Source organism: Vipera berus, assembly GCF_964194415.1.
Source record: "Vipera berus genome assembly, chromosome: 2".
In the NCBI taxonomy this organism is placed as follows: domain Eukaryota; kingdom Metazoa; phylum Chordata; class Lepidosauria; order Squamata; family Viperidae; genus Vipera; species Vipera berus.
In genome coordinates this window covers 141,281,792-141,303,843 of record NC_138203.1, presented here as the reverse complement: position 1 = coordinate 141,303,843, position 22,052 = coordinate 141,281,792, and the positions used below count along the sequence as shown (strand labels likewise).

Sequence of the window (22,052 nt, the reverse complement as noted above, 5' to 3'; positions counted from 1 at the left end):
CAAGAGTGCACTGCACTGTCCCAGTTTTTCAAAGTATAAAAGGAGTCCTATTAATAGCTGTTGTCCTAGTTTCATATTCAGCAGGGTCTCTCTCTGTGCCCTAGATATATATATATATATTACTTCTGGCTCACACCGTTTCACCCCTAGAAAAGCTAACTGGTCCTCTAGGTGTGCACGAATATTAATAGTGGCTTGGAGAGAACAAAGAGGTCTTCTAGTACCGTCCCTGTCAAAATATATCATGCAGCTATTTTTCTTCCTCTCTATAATGGTCTTTGTTTAATAAGATTGGAATTCCTGGCAACATTCACAAAAATTCCCTGTTAACCTTGTCTGAAAACACCCCAAAATGATTTTGTTTCAGAGACCTCAGGAAGAAATGAGCGATATTCAATGCTTGTCTCTTGAACATAAAGGGAATCCCCTGGAGAATTCAGAAGGAATAGCCTGGAGACAATTGTGGCAGTAACTCCTGAGAAGGTGGACAGGATCCTCAGGTCTGTTAACTCAGTCACCTGTTTATTAGATCCATGTTGTTCCTTGTTGGTGAAGGCTGCCTGGGAGGTGACATGTAATAGGGGAATAACTGCTTTGTTGAGGGAAAGGGTGTTTCCCGTTGTCTTGAAGGAGGTAGTGCCACATCCCTCTTCCAGGAGCCTTAGCTGGACTCAACTGTATTGGACAATATTCAAGTCTTCAGCCTTCCTATTTTACGGAAGGTGGTTGAGAAGGTGGCTGGACTGCAGAAACAACTTTTGGAGGATACTGATTAGTTAGACTCCTTTCAGTCAGATTTTAAGTCAAGATATGGTATTGGGAGAACATCGGTTGAGCTTATTAATGATGTTTGGCAGAGCCAAGAAGAAGTAGTGCAATATTCTGATTCTACTTGATCTTTCAGTGGTCTTCAACACCATCCAGTGTGACACGTCCTAGCCCAGTGATGGCGAAACTTTTAGAGACTGAGTGCCCAAACTGCAACCCAAAACCCACTTATATATCGTCAGGTGCTGGGTGGGTGTGGCCCATTGGGTGGGCGTGGCCCAATGGGTGGGCATGGCTGGGTGGTAACAGCAGACTGGGTGGGACTAAAAAGTTCAATCAATTCCAACTTTGCGAGATCTTTTTTCCCCCCCGCAAGAAGTTAAAAGTTGATTGATTGATTGAACTTTTTTTTTTGCACATGGTGGCAGAGGCCTAAAGCAAAAAGGTTTTATAAAACCCAGCTGGCCTAGGACTGGGGCAATGGCGCACGTGCCCACAGAGAGGGCTCTGCGTGCCACCTGTGGCACGTGTGCCATAGGTTCACCACCACAGTCTTAGCCTATTTGAGGGAATTAGGAGTATGGACATCATGGTGTAGCAATGGTTCTCCTCCTTTCTCTGTCATTAGGTTCAGTTGGTATTGACAGAGAAGAAGCAATCAAGTCTGGGACCCATAACTTTTATGGTTAAATATCTTTATTAGTTTATCAAACTATAAAATACATAAATACAAAGAAAAATAAAGATAGTGTGAAAATAGTGAATGGAAAGGGAAAGAAAAAAGTGTAGGGTAAAAGAGAAAAGAAAAGGCATTGACTTCCAACTCTCTTTCGCATAGTAGAATAAGGAAATAACATAAAACATCAACTTTTTACTTTTATATAATAATGCATATTAGCCATTTCTATCACAACAAACCTAACTAATAAGCAAAACCCAAAATCAAAGTTTCTTTTTTTCCTACCTCAAACACAAAGTCTAAAAGCGCTTTCCAAGCAAAAACAAAATTAATTGTATTTTTTTTCTTTAATCAAAGCAGTCAATTTATCCATCTCTGCTAACTGCACCATCTTCTTCAAGCCATTCGTCCATTGTGGGAATCATAGTATCCTTCCATTTCTGTGCATAGAACATTCTTACTGCTAACAGCATATATAACATCAAAGTTCAATTTTTTTTCAAGTTCTTTATCCACTAAGCCTAAATGAAAAGTTATCTTTATATTCACTTTAAGAATCTAATGTATTAAGATGTGAATCCTACTGTAATATTTCTTTGCTTTGTCATATGTCCACCATAAATGATAAAAAGTTTCTTCTTTACATTTACATTTCCAATATTCATTTGAGGTACCTTTATACATTCTTGACAATTTGTCTGGTGTTAAAAACCAATGGTATATCATCTTAGAATTTTTTTCTTTTAAATTATAATTTAATGTAAAATTTAAACCTTTAGTCTACACGTTTTCCCATTGCTCAAGCATTATCTGAAGCCCCTAATTTGTGGAATGTTTCAAGGCTCTATATTCTGTTTAGCTTCTATATGAAGCCACTGGATGAGGTCATCCATCAATTTGCGGTCAGTTAGGATGATGATGATACCAAATTGTACATCTCAACTCCAGGCTGATTAGGTGATGATGTCATGTCTTAAGTATCCAGAGGCTATGGAAGCCTGGATGGGGAAAAACAGACTCAGGTTCAACCTTAACAAAAGCTGAGTGGTTGTGGGTTTTTACAATCCGTGGGACTGGTGATTTTCCATATTAGTCAAGAATGGGTTTGCACTTTCCTCTTCAGGACGAGTACACACTGTGAAGGTCTTTTTAGATTTACTGTTTTTGCTACAGGAGCAGGTAGCAGTTGAAGCTAAAAGGGCCTTTGCACAAATCCATGTTGTGTGCCAATTGTGCTCTCTTTTGAACCAAGGAACCCTTCAGATAATTACTCATGTTTTGACAAACCTTATTCCTGGACTACTGAAATATTCTACCCTGCCCAGAAACCTTCTGAGAGAGAGATGGATGTTTCTTAAGTATGATATATAAATAAAATAAATATACTCTACACAGGGCTACCCTTGAAAAACCACTTGGAAGATACAGTTGATCCAGATGCACTCACACAGACAATTATAGGTAGCGGTCCCCAACCCCTGGGATCCAGGCTGTGGCCCGTTCGGAACTGGACTGATTGACCGGCTGGCTGGTGCATGTGCACGTTTCGTGCAGCCTGACTTGCGTAAGTTGCTGGAATTGGGTATGTGTAGTTTAATGAAGAGAAGGGTGAGGGGTGGCATGATAGCAGTGTTCCAATATCTCAGGGGCTGCCACAAAGAAGAGGGAGCCAAGCTATTCTCCAAAGTACCTGAAAGCAGGACAAGAAGCAACGGATGGAAACTAGTCAAGGAGAGAAGCAACCTAGAACTAAGGAGAAACTTCCTGACAGTTAGAACAACTAACCAGTGGAACAACCTACCTCCAGAAGTGGTGAATGCTCCAACACTGGAAGTTTTTAAGAAGAGACTGGACAGCCATTTGTCTGAAATGGGTTTCCTGCCTTAGCAGGGGGTTGGACTAGATGACCTCCAAGGTCCCTTCCAACTTATTATAATTATTATAATTATAATAATTATAATAATTATAATTATAATTTAAAAAAGTGACAGGCTGGTGCGCATGTGCATGCACGCGCAGCTTGACTTGCACAAGCAGTGTGCTGGTTCCCCTCTCCCTCACCCTGCAGGGCTGCCAAACCATAAAGGTTGGGGACCGCTGATGACCATGTAACAGATTTGCTACATGAGCTGTACTGATTACCAATTACAGTATTCCTTATTTGAGTAATTCAAGGTACCAATTATAAACTAAATAGCCCATAATGGTATCAGGCTGCTAACATCTAAGAAAGCACCTTCCATAGTTTCTGCTCATCCTGCCTGATATGGCAGAGTGAGCATGTTCCAAGTCCCATCCATTAACCTGTATCCCCTAATGAGATCTAAGAAGCATGCCTTATCTGTGACATGCTTGCTCTCTGGAACAATTTCCCTGATGAGATTGCTCTGACCCCATTCTGATCATGATTAAGAGAGCCTTTATATCTGGCTCTTCCCACAGTCCTTGGGTTAAACTGGGTGGTGGCTACTGGGGTTGCATTGTATACAGAATGAATAATCTTTCTCCTGATGCCTATGGTTTTGTGTTTTTAGTAATGATTTTATTGTAGATGTTCTGTGTTGCAGTGGAATTAGTGGCCTTATCTTTTAATAAGATGCAGTGGTTAGTAGTTGAAGGACCTGATAGAATTGCTGTGCCTTGGATTTACATTTTACAGCAGGTGGCAGCTATGGCTAGGAGAGCCTTGCCCAGATGCATGTCGTGCATCAGTTGTGTCCATTTCTCGATCAGGATGCTCTAGTCTAAAGGTAAAGGTAAAGGTTCCCCCGCACATGCATGCTAGTCATTTCCGACTCTAGGGGCCAGTGCTCAACTCCATTTCAAAGCCGAAGTACCAGCGCTTGTCCAAGGACGTCTCCGTGGTCATGTGGCCGGCATGACTAGACGCCAAAGGCGCATGGAACGCTGTTACCTTCCCACCAGTGGTCCCTATTTTTCTACTTGCATTTTTACGTGCTTTCGAACTGCTAGGTTGGCAGAAGCTGGGATGAGTAACAGGCGCTCACTCTGTTACGTGGCACTCGGGATTTAACCCGCCAAACTGCCAACCTTCTGATCGACAAGCTCAGCGTCCTATGCTCTAGTCTAGTTCACTGTAATTTACACTTCTCACCTCCTGTTTGAATTACTATAATATACTGTATATAGGGCAGTGGTGCTGAACCTATGGCACACGTGCCAGAGGCGGCACTCAGAGCCTTTTCTGTGGGCACGTGCGCCATTGCCCCAGCCCCCCCTCCTCACAAGCAGCCCCCTGGAGGACAGTCGCCCCCGACCGCAGCCCACGCGGAGCAGCACAGCCAAGGACATGGCAGTCGGGAAGTGGGGATAAGACTCCGCCCTCATAGCCTGTCACACACATCTGATACTGCGGGGTGCAGGCAGAGGGCGTGGCTGCCATGGCACTGCTGGGCCGCCTGGGCAATCTGCAGCAGGCCGTGGAGGGGTGGGTGGCCCTGTGGGCAGGTGGGGTGGGGGCGGAGCAGGGGTGGAGTGTATGGGGAGGGGAGCGGAGCGGGAGCGGCGAGGCTGGTTTTTGCACACTCGGTCTCTACAAGGTTCGCCATCGCTAATATAGGGTGTTGTTGAAGAGCATTCAGAAGCTGCAATTAATCCAGCATGCAGCAGTGTAGGCAGTTTTGGCCATTTCATGATACTCGTATAACACCATTACTCCATAAGCCAAGCTGGCTTCTAGCAATCTTCTGAATTCAATACAAGATGTTGGTTATACAAAATCCAAGGCACAGGATCAGGTTATTTGTGAAACTGCTAGTCTCTGTTTCAGCTTTCCCCACCCGAGCCAATCAGGTGGGCACGCTTGGCATTCCTTCAATTAAGCAGCATGCAGGAGTCAACACCCCCTTGAATTTTGGATAGCCCTGTCCTGTTGTCCTTTTGTACAGTGTTAAAGATTTGGTTGTTCTTTCAGGCACTTGGACTGGAATGCTAAATAAACTGGTGGCTGCATTGTTTGGCTGATGTCTTTTTATTGCTTAAGGAATGGAATTATTTTCTTTTTTCAAATCTCAGGCATGTCCTGTTTTGTAGATGATAACCAGCATCTTGAATTGCACTCAGAAGATCACTAGAAGTCAAGTGGCTTATGGAATAGCAATAACACTTAGACTTATATACTGCTTCACAGCGCTTTAGTCCTCTCTAAGCAGTTTACAAAGCCAGCATATTGTCCCCCAACAATCTGGGTCCTCATTTTACTGACCTTGGAAGGATGGAGGGCTGAGTCAACCTTGACCCAGTGAGGATTGAACTGCCGAACTGCTGGCAGTCGGCAGTCAGCAAAATTAGCCTGCAATACTGCATTCTAACCACTGCGCCACAAGGCTCATGTCACATTTTTATGAGCATATCATGAAATGCTCCAATTGCCCCCACTGCTATATTCTGGATTAATTACAGCTTCTGAATGCTCTTCAAGGCACCCTATGTATTGGTAGTTTTGAACTTATTTTTTTTATTAATCATGATGTTTGGTTTTTCTTGGTTTTAGTCTTTTGTTCATCATTCCTGCCATATAAATTGTATTCATAAATAAATAGATAGGGAGACAAACAAATATCCTTCTACCTGATGAGAAGGTTTGCCTATGCTGCTCAATTTCTGTTCTACTGTATAGATTTGGGGGTTTCCAATAAATATGGCAATGCTTACTGGCAAAACAGCACATAGGTCTACAGAGAATGTATAATCTTTTTGTGGCACAGACCATGATTTTTAAAAAAAACAAAAACTAGGAGAACAGTCTCAAGGATTGAAGGAAGATGTGACAATGTCATTAGAGTGAACGGATTGACGTTTTCAGCTTTTGGGGTGGAAATAAGATCAAATAAGTATGTTAAACTACACAGAGGCTTATATACCTATTTAAGGCCTGATTTACCGTAATTAAAAGAAAAATTGCACTGCTGAAAATCAGTGTTCGGCCACTGAATTTCAGTAGCATGATCTTGGGGAGTACTGTGGACTAAAAAATGGAGCTAGCCTACTTCCTGTAGTCTGTCTGCTCATGAGGAACACATTTAGCCTATTTTTATATATACGTGGTCCTTGACTTATAAGCATTTGCTTAGCAACCATTTGAAGTTTCAATTGCACAGGAAAAAGTGACTAAAACTAGTCCTTGAACTTATGAACGTTGCAGCATCCTCGTGGTCATGTGATTGCCAGTTGGGTAATAGGCAACTGGTACGCATTTATGATGGTTGCAGCATCCCAGGGTCATGTGATTGCCATTTACAACCTTCCCAGCCAACTTCCAACAAGCAGAATCAATGGGGAAAGCCAGATTTGCTTAATGACATGATTCACTTAACAACTGCAGGGATTTACTTAATAACCATGGCAACAAATTGAGTGCAAGTCACTTAACAACCACCTTAGCAACAGAAATTCTGGTCCCAATTGTCATAAGTTGAGGACTACATATACACATAGACATATGCATACAGTCAGTCTGTCTCTCTCTGGCTATTTTTATGTAAAGCAAGTTTATTTCACTAACAGGAAACATTACATTCTGTTCCTAGTGATTATGTGGAGAAATGCTTGCCATTCCGAGCATTAAAACATTTAAAGATGCTCTGGTTCCTTTGGAATAGGCTCCATGGGCTCTTAAAATGGCCAGTCTTCAGTCTTCCTTTCATTATAACAGGAAACACAGTTTTTTGCTGAAGGCCCCTTCCCTCAGGTGTAATGTATTATAGCCGAATGATAGGTAGAAGAGAAGCAAAGGAACAGTGGGATCAGAGGCAAAAACAAACCTTTTTTGGAATCTCTTTTCTTTTCCCAAACCTGAAAGGAAAGATTAGGCAGATTTTTATCAGTGGTTACAGGGATTGTGGACTAGGATTTAGAAATTAGGGTGACAGTTTCCCATTTCCCATCCTCAAGTTAGCAAAACTAGGGCATACGTATATATCTTTCAAGAGCATTTCAGGCTGCAGTGAGCAAGTGTAGGAGTGACTTTAATTTCTCTTGTGCATCAGTTCACCTTTAATAGATGTTCCTGTGGTGGTTTAGCTGTTGGTATCCATCCTTAGTCCTAGAGAAATTAAGAGAATTAAGGAATTCTCTTAATCCTGGAATTCCCATTAAATTCTTCGTGTGTCTTCTCAAAAGTGAGTCTAATTAGGTGAAGTGAAGCATACATTCAGGTAAGCTTATACATCTATAGCCTAATTAAACCCTTCTCTGAAAAATAACATGTTTAGCAGACAGTACAACTCTTTTTCCATAATTCTGCTAAATCATGTCCATAGGGCAAAACTTGCAGATTATAGAAGAGTGTTATCTCTCTTTTCCTAACATATGCACAAAGGCACACCTAACAGCTGTACCATAACAAAGTCAACATGTGTAGCTTTCTTCCAAATAAAACATCTGCCTGTCCCAAGTCCTTGGGAAGGATTCTATTGGATGATAAAAATGTCAAATCGAGTCTAAACATCTGGCTGAGTGTGACCAACCATAATAATGTAATAATTTATTAAACTTGTAGGCCTCCCAACTATCATAAAGTGGTTTACAACAAAGTGCTGTAGAAAGCTATGCCTCCTCCCACCCGAAGAAGCTGAGGAAGGGGGCAAACCAGAAACCTCTACGTAAGAGGTAATAAAAGAGGCACAGCTTTGCCTTTTTGCAGCGCCCCTACACACGCTTAGCAGAAGTCGTAAAACCGGTGCGCCTCGAGCATATTTTGTTTTTCTTATCCTCGCTGGAGCTCCTGCTTCGCAGCGAAATACCTGGTCCGTTTTCTACCCTAACAAAAGCCTGACCCTACCGTTCGACTACGTCCCACCTGGGACGGTGCCAGGCAGGTGCGTGTATGTGAATTTCTTCCCCATCCCAAGCAGGGGGACCACAAGGCGCGCAGCCACAGCTCCACTGCGTTCCCTCCTCCCGCCCCGCCTCCTGCCCATGTGCAGCCGCGGAGCTGATGTCATCGCTTGGGCTGCCCGAATGTGTGTCAGTGGGGCAAGCCTTTGCTTCTGTCACATGCAGGCTACACATGAGCCAGCCGCGGAGCTACGCCAGATCCTAACTCCCCCGCGCCTGGCCTGGCTAGAAAACAAGAGCGTTTTCTGGAGTTGAACGAGCAAAAAAAAAAGAAAAGAAAAGAAAAGAAAAGAAAAAAAACCCAGCCGCAGCAGGAAAGCTCACCCACATAGCCTCGAATTAAGGGAACTGGGTTGGGGAGGGGAGCGACTCGGTTTCAGAGCCTTTTGCCGAGCCTTGCTTCAGAAAGCACGTGGAAGTCGCAGTCGAGAACACGACGCTTGCCTGCTGAAAGCACAAACCATTTTGCAGAGCGCGGTGGCTCAGGAGTCAGCAAGCACGCGCGCGCGCTCTTTCTCTCTCTCTCTCTCTCTCACACACACACACACACAAGCCGGCAGGAGAAGAGGGGGGGGTGGGTCGGTGGAGAGGATTCCCTCACCGCGCACAGCCGGCTTGCTACCCATCGCCCCCTTTCTAGTTATTTTTGCTCATTTGGGAGAGCCCAGTCCTCGCTACGAAAGCAAGCAAGCGAACCCAACGCGCAACTCTTCATTGCCTTCCTCGAGGTGATTCCTTACCACCACCACCCTTTTTTCCCCCCCTGCAACCCGAGAACCAGGTTTGCATTAATAACGGGAGGACGGCGAGAGAGACCCAGCATGGATAATAATTCCGGTAAGCCTGTTTTCTGCTGCAGTTTTTATTCTCCTCTCTCTCCCTCCCCCACCCCCACCCCGCTCCGGATTTCAGTCCTTTGCAAGTGGGTTGATGGGCGCGAACCAAAGGAGGTCGAACGAGGAAATGAAGTAGCCAGGAACCTCGCTGCGTTGTTGAACGGTGTTTTGTATTTTTATGCCATCACGGCCGATTTTTTTTTAACGTTTTCCACTCCTTCTTAGCTTGCGCACTATACCGTAGCTCACTACAGTACCGGAAGGAGCGTCTAAGTCGGGTTTAATTCATTTTGCTTTTTAAAAAAAACAACAACCAGGAAATGCATTCTTTTGCATTCTGTTTAGCTTGTTAGCCTTTTTTGGGTCGCGAACGTCTTTGGAAACGGGATCAGAAAAGGGCTTTCGCTGTGGATTCCCCCTCCCCCGCCCCTAAAAAAAACACCTCAGTACGCGAAGGAAGAGGAGTCGGAATAATAGTTTCTGTTGATACTGAAATGGTTGTGGAAGAGAAAAAGGGAGTTACAAACAGCCAATTGGAGATTTATGCAGTACAAAGAAAGAGGGGACTTATTGGTGCAATGCAAATTATTGGAGAATGCGGATCTTTCATTACTGGGACTGGGCGAGGGACCCGGGCTTGGGGTGGTGGTGGTGGTGGTGAGAATCGCTGTTCAAAATCGGTTTAATTTGTGTACGATGAAGCGGTCACATGAGTGTCGCTGCATTTGTGCTTCTCCGTAAACAAACCAAGCGATGGATGATTCTGGAAAGTGGCTTCTTGTTTTTGTGTTATCCTCGGCTAGAAGAACGGGGGGAAAGGGCTCCCTACAGCCAGCCGCCTTTTGTATGGATGCGGGAGAGGTTAGGTGGGGTCAGTGCGCTTTGACGACTGTTGTGGAATGTAGGAGAAGAGTTTGCAGTCCATAGTCAAAACCAAAACTGGGGAAGTGTTGAGGCAAGGAAAGTCACTATTTTCAGATAAACTAGGTTACTGGGCTAGTCTAACACCCCCCCCCCAACACACACACTTTTTGAATTTGATGCCCTGAAGCAGGTGTGGCTTGTAACTCCCATAAGCTGAGTTCAGACATACTGAGAATCTAGTCCAAACCATTCAGAACAGAGTTTCTCAACCGTGACAACTTGAAGATGGGTAGACTTCAATTCCCAGAATTCCCCAGCCAGCATGGAGAAAAGAAAAGGGAGAAAGTAATGCCTGGGCAGAATTAAGTATTCTGCTGTTTTAAAAAGGCAGGTTTCTGGTCCTTACTGCATTGAAGATAGATTTTGATTAAATTTCTGCAGCAAGAGGGTGATTTAAGCAAGATTTTAAGGAGCCATAGCTTCATTGATCTGCAAAGCAACTTGGGTGCTGATTTTTCAGAAGCAGAACACTGTAGATACAAAAGATGGTAAACGCAGAATAAGTATATGTGTGTGTTTTGTGCAGGTGACATTTATCTTTTGCTGCTGGAGATTTGCATATTATTGCAAAGAATAAACTTCCATGTAATGATGTCTTCCTTGCAGAGTTTCTTAAATTTCATCCTTCCAGCCTTCTGAAGTCGGTAAAATGAGGACCCAGATTGTTGTGGGCAATATGCTGGCTGTAAACTGCTTGGAGAGGGCTGTAAAACACTGTGAAGCAGTATATAAGTCTTAAGTGCTATTGTTATTAAATGTGCTGCAAAGTTTTGAAATGTGCAGGAGAACTGGGGTAGAAGTTCTCACCTCTGCTGTCTTTTCACAGTATGGTGCATTTACCTCTCTCCAGATGAAAGATCCCTCTGATCAGTGTTTCCCAACCTTGGTAACTTTAATATATGTGGACCCAGAATTCTCCATCCAACATGCTTTTGCTGGGGAATTCTGGGAATTGAAGCTCATATATCTTAAAGTTGCCTTTTCAGTTCCATATGGGGAATTTTTTAAAGCAATAGAATGCAATGACTTCCTGGTGCTCCATCTCCTATCTACTATCTCCCCAACCCAGATTGTGTATATTGGTTAAAGTACTGTTGGGGAGAACCTTCTCTCTCTCAAATGCATGGGGCCCTTGGAGACAGAGATGATGGCAATAGGAATTGCTAAGCTGCTGCCCCCAAACAGGAGGTAGGGACAGATGTGAGGACTCAGCCTATTTCTGAGCAGAGATTTGATATCTGCAGCGTTCTGTCTTGTATCTGAGTTGATCCACTGCAAAGGACAGTTGTTTGTGGGGCTGTTCAGGGCTTGCTGGTAGAGTACTAGTTTTACTGGAGGAAGCTTTAGTGGCCAATCCTTCCAACATCAGGGAGGGTTGGGGAGAAAACTGTTCTCAGAAGTTTTGGAGTTCCCTGCAACAGTACTGCATGCTGAGCTGACAGTATTGAGCAAGCAATTTCACTAGTGACCCAGTTTGTACATTGCGCTAAGCCATATTTTGGGTTGTTTGGTTTTGACTTAAGTGTGTGAACCCAGTCACTTGGTGATTAAGTAGCACAGTTAAGCAAGCCACGGTTTGACATGATGTATGAACCCTGCAGAATAATGGGACATAATCCTTTATTCCTAAGATGCAGAAATTTTAATTTTTCCAATTACTTGCTCTTCCCTGCAACGATATGTAGCCTTTTTAACCTCTTTGACATTCCAGGGGGTCCATTCATAATTTCTGGTTTCACATTGACATGCAACTCAAGTCCTTTGCCAACTACAGTGGTACCTTGGTAACCTACTGCTTTGAAACTCATTGAATTTGGTACTCAACACATTTTGACAGAAAGTTTTGTCCTGATTCATATTGTTTGTTTGGTATTCAACACACAAGCTAGAACCTGCCGATGTCAGCGGCCTTGTGACTCATTACATTATTCCTTATGGGAAAAATTTGTTTCATACTCATCCTTTTTGGTATTCATGGCACCTCCCAGAACCAATTCACGATGAGTGTACCATTGTATTGACAACTCATACAAATCACATTTGTAGATTTGTGATGTTAGTGTGCTTTTTGTTGGAGGGCTGTCATTCAATATTGATTCTTTTGGGGATGACCCTGTTCTCAAATAGGAATTTTGCAAGAGCAGCAATCATCAACTAGTAACTGAATGGGTGCCAGACTTCTCTTTTCTTGAAGTGGGTCAGCTTTTGTATTTGAAAGACTTTCTTCAGGACATAGGTGGGGGGCTGAAAATATGTTTGTATACCAACTAATCCTGAGTGCAATCCTCTAACAACGCAGGCCTGGCATCTGCACGTGCCCAGGAATTCCTCCAGTTAATCACAAAGTGACTCACTGAGAAAGAGGAGCCAAACATAGTTACATCTGCCTGCAGGGGCTAGGAGCAGTCTTTTGAAGGCTGGCAGAACAGGTCAGGAATGTCTTACTTACCAAAACAGTCTTTGGTGGATTCTATTTATAAGGACACAGGTTATGCAAGGCAGATACATCCATCTGCAGCTCAGGGGAAGTTCATAGTTTACTCCTCAGATTCCTCTCCTTGCTGGCTGGCTTAGGTAAGACACAGGCTTCTGCTAAGCCAAAAAAGAAAGTTGTAGGGGATATTCATGATTGGATAGGACTTGGAAGGATTAAGTTGTTCCCTGATACAGTTAGCATATCTCCCATTTTGCCTCCATTCCAGGCAGTCCTGCTGAATGTCCACATTCAATGCAAAGCCATATACCTTCAATCAGAATAGACCTGGAAGGGACCTTGGAGATCTTCTAGTCCAACCCCCTGCTCAAGCAAGAGACCCTATACCATTTCAGATAAGTGGTTGTCCAGTCTCTTCTTAAAAACCTCCAGTGATGAAGTACCCACAACTTCTGAAGACAAGCTGTTCCACTGATTAATTGTCCTCACTGTTAGGGAGTTTCTCCTTAATTCCAGGTTGCTTCTCTCCTGTTTCCATCCATTGTTTCTTGTCTTGCCTTCTGCTGCTTTGGAAAATAGCTTGACCTCTCCCTTCTTTGTGGCAGCCCCTCAAATGCTGGAATACAGCTATCATGTCCCCCCCTAGTCCTTCTTTTCACTAGACCAGCCATACCCAGTTCCTGCAACTGTTCTTCACATGTTTTTCATACTTTGTGGAAGGGGTGCAGTTTTCTGCAGGTTATCATTAGGATGTTTCTCAGAGTAGACAGCTTTGGCCCAGATAAGCAAAGCTTCAGAATTAGGATATGGTAACTAATTCACTGTATACTGTAAAATAAGGGATCCCAACCTCTGTGGCAGCATTCCTTAGTCAGATACCTTGTGTTAGAATTGAAAACCTTAGTCATCGTGGCTAATGGAATTCTGAGGGAGGATCCACAGGATCTGGAAAGCCATTCTGTTGCCAGAGAAGAATCTGCAGTGGAGATTCCAGCTGGGAGCAGCTGATCCTAGGATGAACCCAACCGTCTCAGGCAGCCTAAGGAGTTGAAATTCTTTTATACATACTAGTTCTTGTGGCATTTATGATGCCTGTGTTGGCACAGCACACTGAATTCAAACTGAATTCAACTCTCTGCTAGCCTTCTAGATAATGCAGTCACTAGGTGGATATTTTATAATTCAGTATGATACGGTAACCCAGAACGTGAGGTTAATGTATGGATAAACATGTCAAGCATGTCAAAGATAGTGTTTTATATTGTAGGCCAAGAAATGATCAGAATTGGGAACTGGGTACAAATTTTGGATGGGATAACATTGGAAGTTTATGTCTTGTTAGGTATAAGATTAGGATAAGGCTTCCATTTATGTTTTTGACAGTGAAATTCTCTAAAATCTACATAAGGGATGGGAAACAGCAAAGAAAATTCTTGCATTTTCATATTCGTAAAATGGGCATTGCCTGTTGATTTCTGCCAGAATAGAAGCATACCATGGGCATGTACATCTTACAGGCAGTCCTCGACTTAAAACCATTCACTTAGTGGCCGTTTGAACTTAAGTTTTTCAGTGCTGAAAAAAGTGATTTATGACTGATTTTCATACTTATGATCGTAGCATCCTCAAGGTCACGTGATCCAAATTCGGGCGTTTGGCAACTGACATGTAATTATGACAGTTGCACTATCCTAGGGTCATGTGAACACTGTTTGTAACCTTCCCAGCTGGCTTCCGAGAAGCAAAGGCAACAGGAGAAGCTAAATTCACTGAACAACTGCAGTGATTTGCTTAACAACTGCAGCAAAAAAGAGAAAAAGATCATAAAATGGGGCCTGACTCATTTAACAACTGTCCTGCATAGCAATGGGAATTTTGGGCTCATTGTGGTAAGTCAAGGACTACCCGTACTTCTTCAAGTAATACGGGAACAATCACACAAAGTGACTGAAGGACAAAGCTGTATGTCTTCTTTAACAAGGGTTTCCTCCATCTTTGCCATCAAGCATAGTTGCTGGCTCCAAAGCAGCTGTTGATATGGCTGGGAAACAAAAATGTTGGTTGTCTACAGCTTTGGGAAGCGATTATTTTCACTCACTCGTGTGCTTCCGCATCTGGTGGAATGTGGATTCTGCAGGTCTCTCCTCTGCTTTGTTGGAGAAATGGATATGGCCTTCCCTTCTCCCTGCCCCAATTTGGGCTTCACCCTTACTAGCGATGGGTGTAAGCTTTAGAAGAAAGCCAGTTTGCTCTAATGGTTAAGGCATCAGGCTAGAAACTGGGTGATCGTGAGTTCTAGTCTTATCATAGCCATGAAAGCCAGCTGGGTGACCATGGGCAGGTCATTCTCTCTCGGCCCACCTCACCTATCACGGTTGTTGTTGTTGTGGGGGAAAATGGGAGAAGGAAGGAGTATTAGATATACGCTCTGCCTTGAGTTGTTTATATTAAAATAATAAAGGTGGGCTACAAATAATAAATTAAAAAAAGTTTTGGGAAGGACAAAACATAGAAAAGGCAGGCTATTTCCAGTGCTTTAGAAGCGGCTTTCAGATGGGACCTTCAGGTAGTTTGGCTTCAAGTGTCATCTTTTGCTGCTGTGATTCCTGCTTAGTTCAGCACCCGCCATCTGAATTGCGGAAGTCTTAAGACTATGCTCTGGGTTGTCTTTGGAAACGTTGTGTAAAATGATGTTTAGTTTGCCCCCTGCCTTCTGCACCTATATGGCAAACCTAGAGAACTGCCTGACACATCTAGTGAAGGAGGAAAACGCTTGACAATTGTAAAAGGAATTGTTGCTGCTGCCTTTTCTGCCACAGGAGTAGATAGAAGCTATGAGCTTTCAAAAATGCCCAAGTTGTCAGAGGATGCTGTGCTTAGTGTAGCATCCTGTATGTCAGTTCTACTAGAAAATGACCTGTCCTATGAAGAAGCATTCAAAATTAATTCCTGCTTAAGAGGTACAACTGACTCAGAAGCAAGAGAAACAGAAACACCGCGATGCCAGTGCTTAGCGAATAGACTGGTTTGCAAACAGATTTAAATTGGATTTCAGAGGCAAAGAATCAAGTCTTTCACCTTTGGTTCTTGCTGAAGATGAATGTTTCAAAGCTTGATTCTGCTTTCCTTGGAAGGAGACACAATGGGAATAGAAAATGGAAATGAATAAACCTGTGTATTCTAGGATTTTTGCCTCTCTCTTAAATCACACTAGGTGTGTGTGTTTGTGCTGAATTCATAATAATGGCCATATCTAGGACCAGATTGTTCCTCTGGGCTGGCACTTGCTTATCCTGTGTTTATACCATTCTGTAAATTCTGGAAATAAAAACATTTTTTCTTTTCCTCATGCTGGCTCTACATTGTTGTAGTCACAGATATTTAAGATACAGAACAGTGCTTATACAAGTAGTCCTCGACTTATGACCACAATTGAGCCCAAAATTTCTGTTGCTAAGTGAGATAATTGTTAAGTGAGTTTTGCCCCATTTTACAACCTCTCTTGCCACAAATTTTAAGTGAATCACTGCCGTTGTTCAGTTAGTAGCACAGTTGTTAAGTGAATCTGGCTTCCCCATTGACTTTGCTTGTCAAAAGGTCACAAAAGAGGTTCACGTGGCCCCTAGGAAACGGCAACCTTCATAAATTTGAACTAATTGCCAAGCATCCGAATTTTGATCACATGACCGTGGGGATGCTACAATGGTCATGAATATGAAAAATGATCATAAGTCACTTTTTTCAATGCTAAATGGTTGTAAGTCGAGGACTATAACGTATATTCTGTAAATCTATTTTTAAAACAATGTTAATCCTTTCATGGGTATTAGATAGGAGATCTCATGGATCTGATAGGAGATCTCATGGATGGAGCTTGGGCTGTAAATATTTGGAAAGATGTGGTATCTGAGTTCTGCTTCAAAGTATCCTTTTGATTCCAGGCTACAGTCTGGAGTATATAGTAGCTGCACAATTTTCAGCAATTTACTAGTGGAATGTGGCCTTTTGCTAACCCGAAACCATTGCAGCTACTAAAGGAAACCTGTGTTTCATTAAACCATTCTTTCCACCCACCATTGCTGCCAGACTATCTGTAGCCTTAGGAGTCTTTTCCTTTTAACAAGGAAGTTTTGTTTAAAATTTGAACTATAATGCTATACAAATTCATATGCTGGTGTTACTATTTTCCAGGTGCCAAAGAAATATTTCTAGCTTTCTGGTCCCAATATCTTTTGCACCAAAACTTCAGCACAGAATACCCTATTGTGCCAACATATCCCCATTCTTGTCAAAGAGTTTTCTCTGTGTTTTCAGTAGAAACCGTATATGGAACTTAGGTGTGTTCAAAATATTGTTTTCTGCATTGGACGTTGTTGACGTTTTCTTCCATAGGCTGTTTTATTTTGGGTATACAAACCAGGAATCTCCTGCTGTTTTTCCAGAATCCATTCAGTTTCTAATAATCAGTGGTTTTCATAGATAGCTTTCTTCTTAAGGAGAAAATTAACTAGTGTTTTGTCCTTTCCCCATAGATCCTTGACCTCTCTGCATGCTCAAAATAACATGTTCTCTCAGAGCTATAGTCTCAGCTAGTACAATGAAGTAAATGCACTGTGCGTTTAGTTCGTGGTTCTACAAATCACATCACAGTACATACTTCCACATATACCAAATGCTTCACTCTTCCCCCCCCCCCTTCTGTTTGCATATACTATTAGACTTCTGTGTAAATTACAGAGTTTGGGCAGTCAAGAACATTGACAATTTTTCTCAGCAATTAATTTTACTGAGCTGATACTGCAGTTGGTAGGGAATAATAGATGGAGTCTCAGCAAAACAATGGGATAAAGGAATATTCCTAAACTTTATGATTTATCTCATGGTTTCTGTGAAATTGTGTGAATACATCAATGTAGTGTATGTTAGCTCAGCTTGCAAAATGTAAATATACAGCCTCATGCTACATAACTAAACTCCATTTCATGGTGAATAAACTAAATTATTAATGTATCTTAAATAGAAAACTATCTTTAGATAGATTTTTACTCCAAAAGCATTTCATTCAAATAAAGTTGATAAAAATAAAAAACCGATTTAAATTAAAAAAATCTGATTTTTTGGATTTTTTTAAAAAAGTCATTGATTATTATCCACCTTGGCTTCTTGGGATTTATCCAAGAATTTGAAAACCTCATCACTGATTACATATTTGTATGTTACGTTGATTAGCCCACAGCCCATTTTCTTGAAAGGAAGCAAAAATGCCCTCACAATTTGATCAGGGCAGGGAGAGGGGACACAAAATATAACAAGTTGGGTGATGGAATGATATAGATAATGCCAACAGGCATGCCATTTATGGGTCTGGAATTAGATGGTGATATTAAGGGGTTTTTCCACATAGCTTTATTAAAATTCAACAAAACAATAAAATACAAGCTAACATAAATGAAAGAAAGGGAAGGGGATAAAAGGGAAAGATTAAAAAGTGCCAGAAAAATATATCCATAAAACAAATAAAGAAGTGAGCTCCAACTTTTAACAGTGGAGACAATTAAGAAATATGGCAAACTCCAAACTTAAAGGTTGCCATATTTCATAATTGTCTCTGCTGAAAAAAGCTGGGGCTCAGTTCTTTTTTATCTGTTTTATGTATATTTTTCTGGCAATTTTTAAGTGATGTTAGTATTATAACAGCTTGCTTCGCACTTCTGTGCTATTGTATTGATCACCCAGCTGTCTCATTGCCATGCCTCTTTAGGAGGCAACGTATATTTGTGCAATTTTTATATGGAAGAAATCAACACAACTGGGTTTGAAGATCCTTTTGGTCATTCTGTCAAGATGGTCTCCACTTTTCTAGCCTAGAATCCTGCTATGACAGCTCTACTGGGTTCAAATGAGAAAGATTTTAAGGCACTAAGGTCATATCAGCAGATTTTTTTAAAAAAGGTTGCCCTGATATTTTCCCCAAATATAAAATGGGATCAATACTTACACAAGAATGGCACCCCCAAGTACAGGCTGCCTATGATCAGTAGCATTACTTGGGCAACATGCAGAATTCAGATTTGTAAGTAAATCGGCAAACTCCTCCACACAAAGTTTATGCATTTGAGGCATGATGACAGCCTGAAAAGGGAGGGAGAGAAACTTTGAAAGAAAGAAAGGAACCTCTGCCTTAAATATAAATATGAATCCAAGCCAGGCTTGTGATTAGTTATACAGGTAGTACTCGACTTACAACAGTTTGTTTAGTGACCATTTGAAGTTACATCACTGAAAAAGTGACTTATGATCGTTTTTCACATTTAACAATTGTTACAGCATCCCCATGGTCACATGATCAAATTTCAGATGCTTGGCAACTGACTCATATTTATGATGGTTGCAGGTGTGATGTGATCACTTTTTGCAACCTTTTGATGAGCAAACATCAATGGGGAAGCCAGATTCACTTAACAACTGTGTTACTAATTTAATAAGTGCAGTGATTCACCTAACAACTGGGGCAAGAAAAGTCATAAAATGGGGCAAAACTCACTTAACAAGTGTCTCACTTAGCAACAGAGATGTTGGGCTCAATTGTGGTCGTAAGTCGAGAACTACCTGAACACTTTTAGTGAGTTAGCATCAATTCTGGGCAAACAAGCAAAGAAGAGCAAATAGGTTTTATAAATTGGAAAAGAGTTGCTTGTTGTTTATTAGACAATACTCTTTGGTTTACAGCCTTGTCAAGTGAGCTTGATGCTTGGTTTTCTCGAGTGAACAACAGGGTATAAGGTTGCTTTAGTTTCTTATTCCCATTGGATTCTTACAGATAGCTGGTTTTTGCATATCAAAAATACTCTTTCCTTCCCAACTTAGAGTTCTGCCACTTCATCCTGCCTTTTCTCCCGTTGTGGGTGACTTTGACCTACTTTGCTGACTGCAGGCATCAACAACACTTACATAGGTGCCGGAGAGACTGAGATCAAAGCTATAATGTATTGCAGCAGGCAAGCTATGGCAACCTAGGAGCACAGGCCAGCTCTGGGTGGACAGAGGCCTGCCACCTACGTTAAACTTCTTCGATTCAGCAGAATCAAATGTGGCTTACCTTTGCAGGAAACGTTGTGGGCTTTGGTAGCATTTGAGCATCAGAAAAAGCTTTGCTGGAGTGTGAGAGAAGCTGAAGGGAAGAAAGGACAGGATAAGCCCAGTCCTCTTTTTCGTTCTTTCTGGTTAGGACTTATTTTTTTTTAAATTCCATTTATATCCCACCCTTCTCTGAAGACTCAGGGCGGCTTACAAGCTTATGAGCAAACAGCATTTGACAGATGTACAGTACTGTGTTGTGTGAAAAGGAGATACCCTCAGAGCTTAATTTAGAAGCAGTGAGGTCTGTGAAATGGAACAACGAGGACTAGAAATGCAAGGCTAATTTTAATTTACAGGTACAAGACTGTGTCACTTAGAACAGCAATGGGGAATGTACAGGTTGTTCCCGACTTACCAACCATTTGTTTAGTGACCTTTTGAAGTTACTACAGAAATGGAAAAAGGAAAAAAAAGATTTATGACCGTTTTTCACACTTACGACTGTTGCAGCATCCCTACAATCACACGATCAAAATTTGGACACATGGCAACTGGCATGTCTTTATGACAGTTGTGCTGTTCTGAGGGTCACGTGATCACCATTTGTTACTTTCCCAGCTGGCTTCCAAGAAGCAGAGTCAATGTGGGAAGCTAGATTTGCTTAACGACCACGATTCACTTAACAACTGCCACCAAAATATCATAAAATGGGGCAAAACTCACTTAACAACTGCCTTGTTTAGCAGCAGAAAGTATGGGCTCAATTGAAGGCTACCTGTATACTTTTCCAGATGTTGCTGACCAATTCTTTCTATCTTTCTCTAAGAGCAAGGTTGGCTAAGAGTATTTGGGGCTTGTAGCTCAACAAAGCCTACTTCTTGACCTAGAATAAACTGTCAGGATTTTTTACAGCAATTTCTGCATAATAATAGGAAATGAAGTGTTCACTATTAGAATCTTTTGGGAATCTTGTCCAAGGATGAGTTCTTGGCCACAGTCTCTCTAGTCCCAGTTCTTACCTTGAGCTTCTTTGGAAGCCAACCACCAAAAGTCAACTTGATTTAGTTGCATTCTATAATGCAATAAAACAAAATAAAAATGATTCAAAGATACTTGCAGTAAACTGTTGCCTACAGCATTTCCCCTAGTTGAATTTTACCAGTGAACTTGAACAATCTCTCTGGTCACACTGGGAGCAAGCTGGATTCTGCTGTCTTCAGATTTCATAGAAGCTCAAATACATAAGCTAGAGAATGGATTTTCCCACGACGTCATATAGTAGCAGCAGTTCATACATACTACACATGCCATAAGATCGTAGGGAATTCTGTAGGTAGGCCTGTAAAAGCCTTATACTTGCAATTCTGGAGATTCATGACTACTGCAGTCAGGGCGGCCAGTACAAACTAGGCTAGATATTCAAACATAGTATAGAATAAATTCTCACAACACTCTTCTTTATAAAGTGTTCCAACTTCTCAGCACTTTGTAGAATCAGGTTAGATACAAGGATAGCTTGTTTGGAGCTTTAATCTGGCCTTTAGAGTAACATATAGGAAAAATACTGCAAATACTGGATCCTTGGATTGGAAACCTAGATTCATCTAAACTATGTTACTGAAGGGATATCTGGCCCTATTAGGAAAACAAGTTTCTTTACTATCACATTTATTTCTTAGGCATCTACGAATGCGGTTACATTTCTGACAAGCTCATGGATGTACTCTGATTTGTTTAACCTAACCTATTTAAAGGCAAAAAACCCTGAACTACTGCCCCCTTTTATTGCTCCTATCCCTGTTCCACTGATGGCGGGTGTAGACATATTAAATATCTGAATGTGTTGCTGATGTCTCCTGACATACTTCACCTGAGACCCTTCTCAGCTCATGCATCATTTGTATGTAGTCCTGGTCCCATCTTATAAGGAGAACATTGTCACATTCTCCCAAATTGTCACATCTTTCCATATTAGAGGGAATGGGATGAGCAAGGGAAAGACTCAATGCCAGCTAAATACTGATTTTTCTTGGCTGACTTACGTAGTTCCAGGTGGTTGGTTATAACTGATAGATGACACATCTTGATGTGCTGATTTCTGCTTCTGTATGTCAAAGCCCTGGGTGCACGCTTGGGAGAGTTGTCTTTCATAGCACCAAAACTCCTTGTTACTTTCTTAAATTATGCAGGAGTCATCATTATTGATTTATTGCTTTACACGGGACTTCTCATGACTGGGTAATAAAGAGGCAGGATTTGTGACGTTCTGGATGCCAAGCCATTTCTTCTGTAGGATGAAAACTTGTGGCGCTGGATTGAACATATGAGAGGAGATGGATGGGGAAGAATAAAGCTATCTGCTTTAAAGGCTTTTTGCTGCAGAGGAAAAAATAAGGACTATATTAGGACAAAAAAAACGAAATTATTCTCTTTGGGGTGTATATGTGTATATCCTAGTTAAAGTAAAGTAAAA

At 41.8% G+C, this 22,052-nt stretch overlaps 1 protein-coding gene and 1 long non-coding RNA gene across 2 annotated transcripts in view; one reads left to right on the top strand and one right to left on the bottom strand.

Annotated features, from left to right (window-relative positions):
• Positions 1–8,297: 8,297 nt before the first annotated feature.
• Positions 8,298–22,052, top strand: part of LOC308663868 (nuclear receptor subfamily 1 group D member 1-like) — a 40,637-nt gene continuing 26,882 nt past the window's right edge. Inside the window, exon 1 of the mRNA XM_081320641.1 lies at positions 8,298–9,142. Coding sequence (XP_081176767.1) covers positions 9,127–9,142 — 16 coding nt within the window. The 5' untranslated portion in view covers positions 8,298–9,126. The remainder of the gene's footprint in view (positions 9,143–22,052) is intronic.
• Positions 17,798–20,074, bottom strand: LOC308663869. The gene is made up of 3 exons (XR_014025517.1): positions 19,995–20,074; positions 18,498–18,631; positions 17,798–18,385 (listed from the first exon to the last, which is right to left on the bottom strand). It is a non-coding gene; the product is annotated as an uncharacterized lncRNA (long non-coding RNA).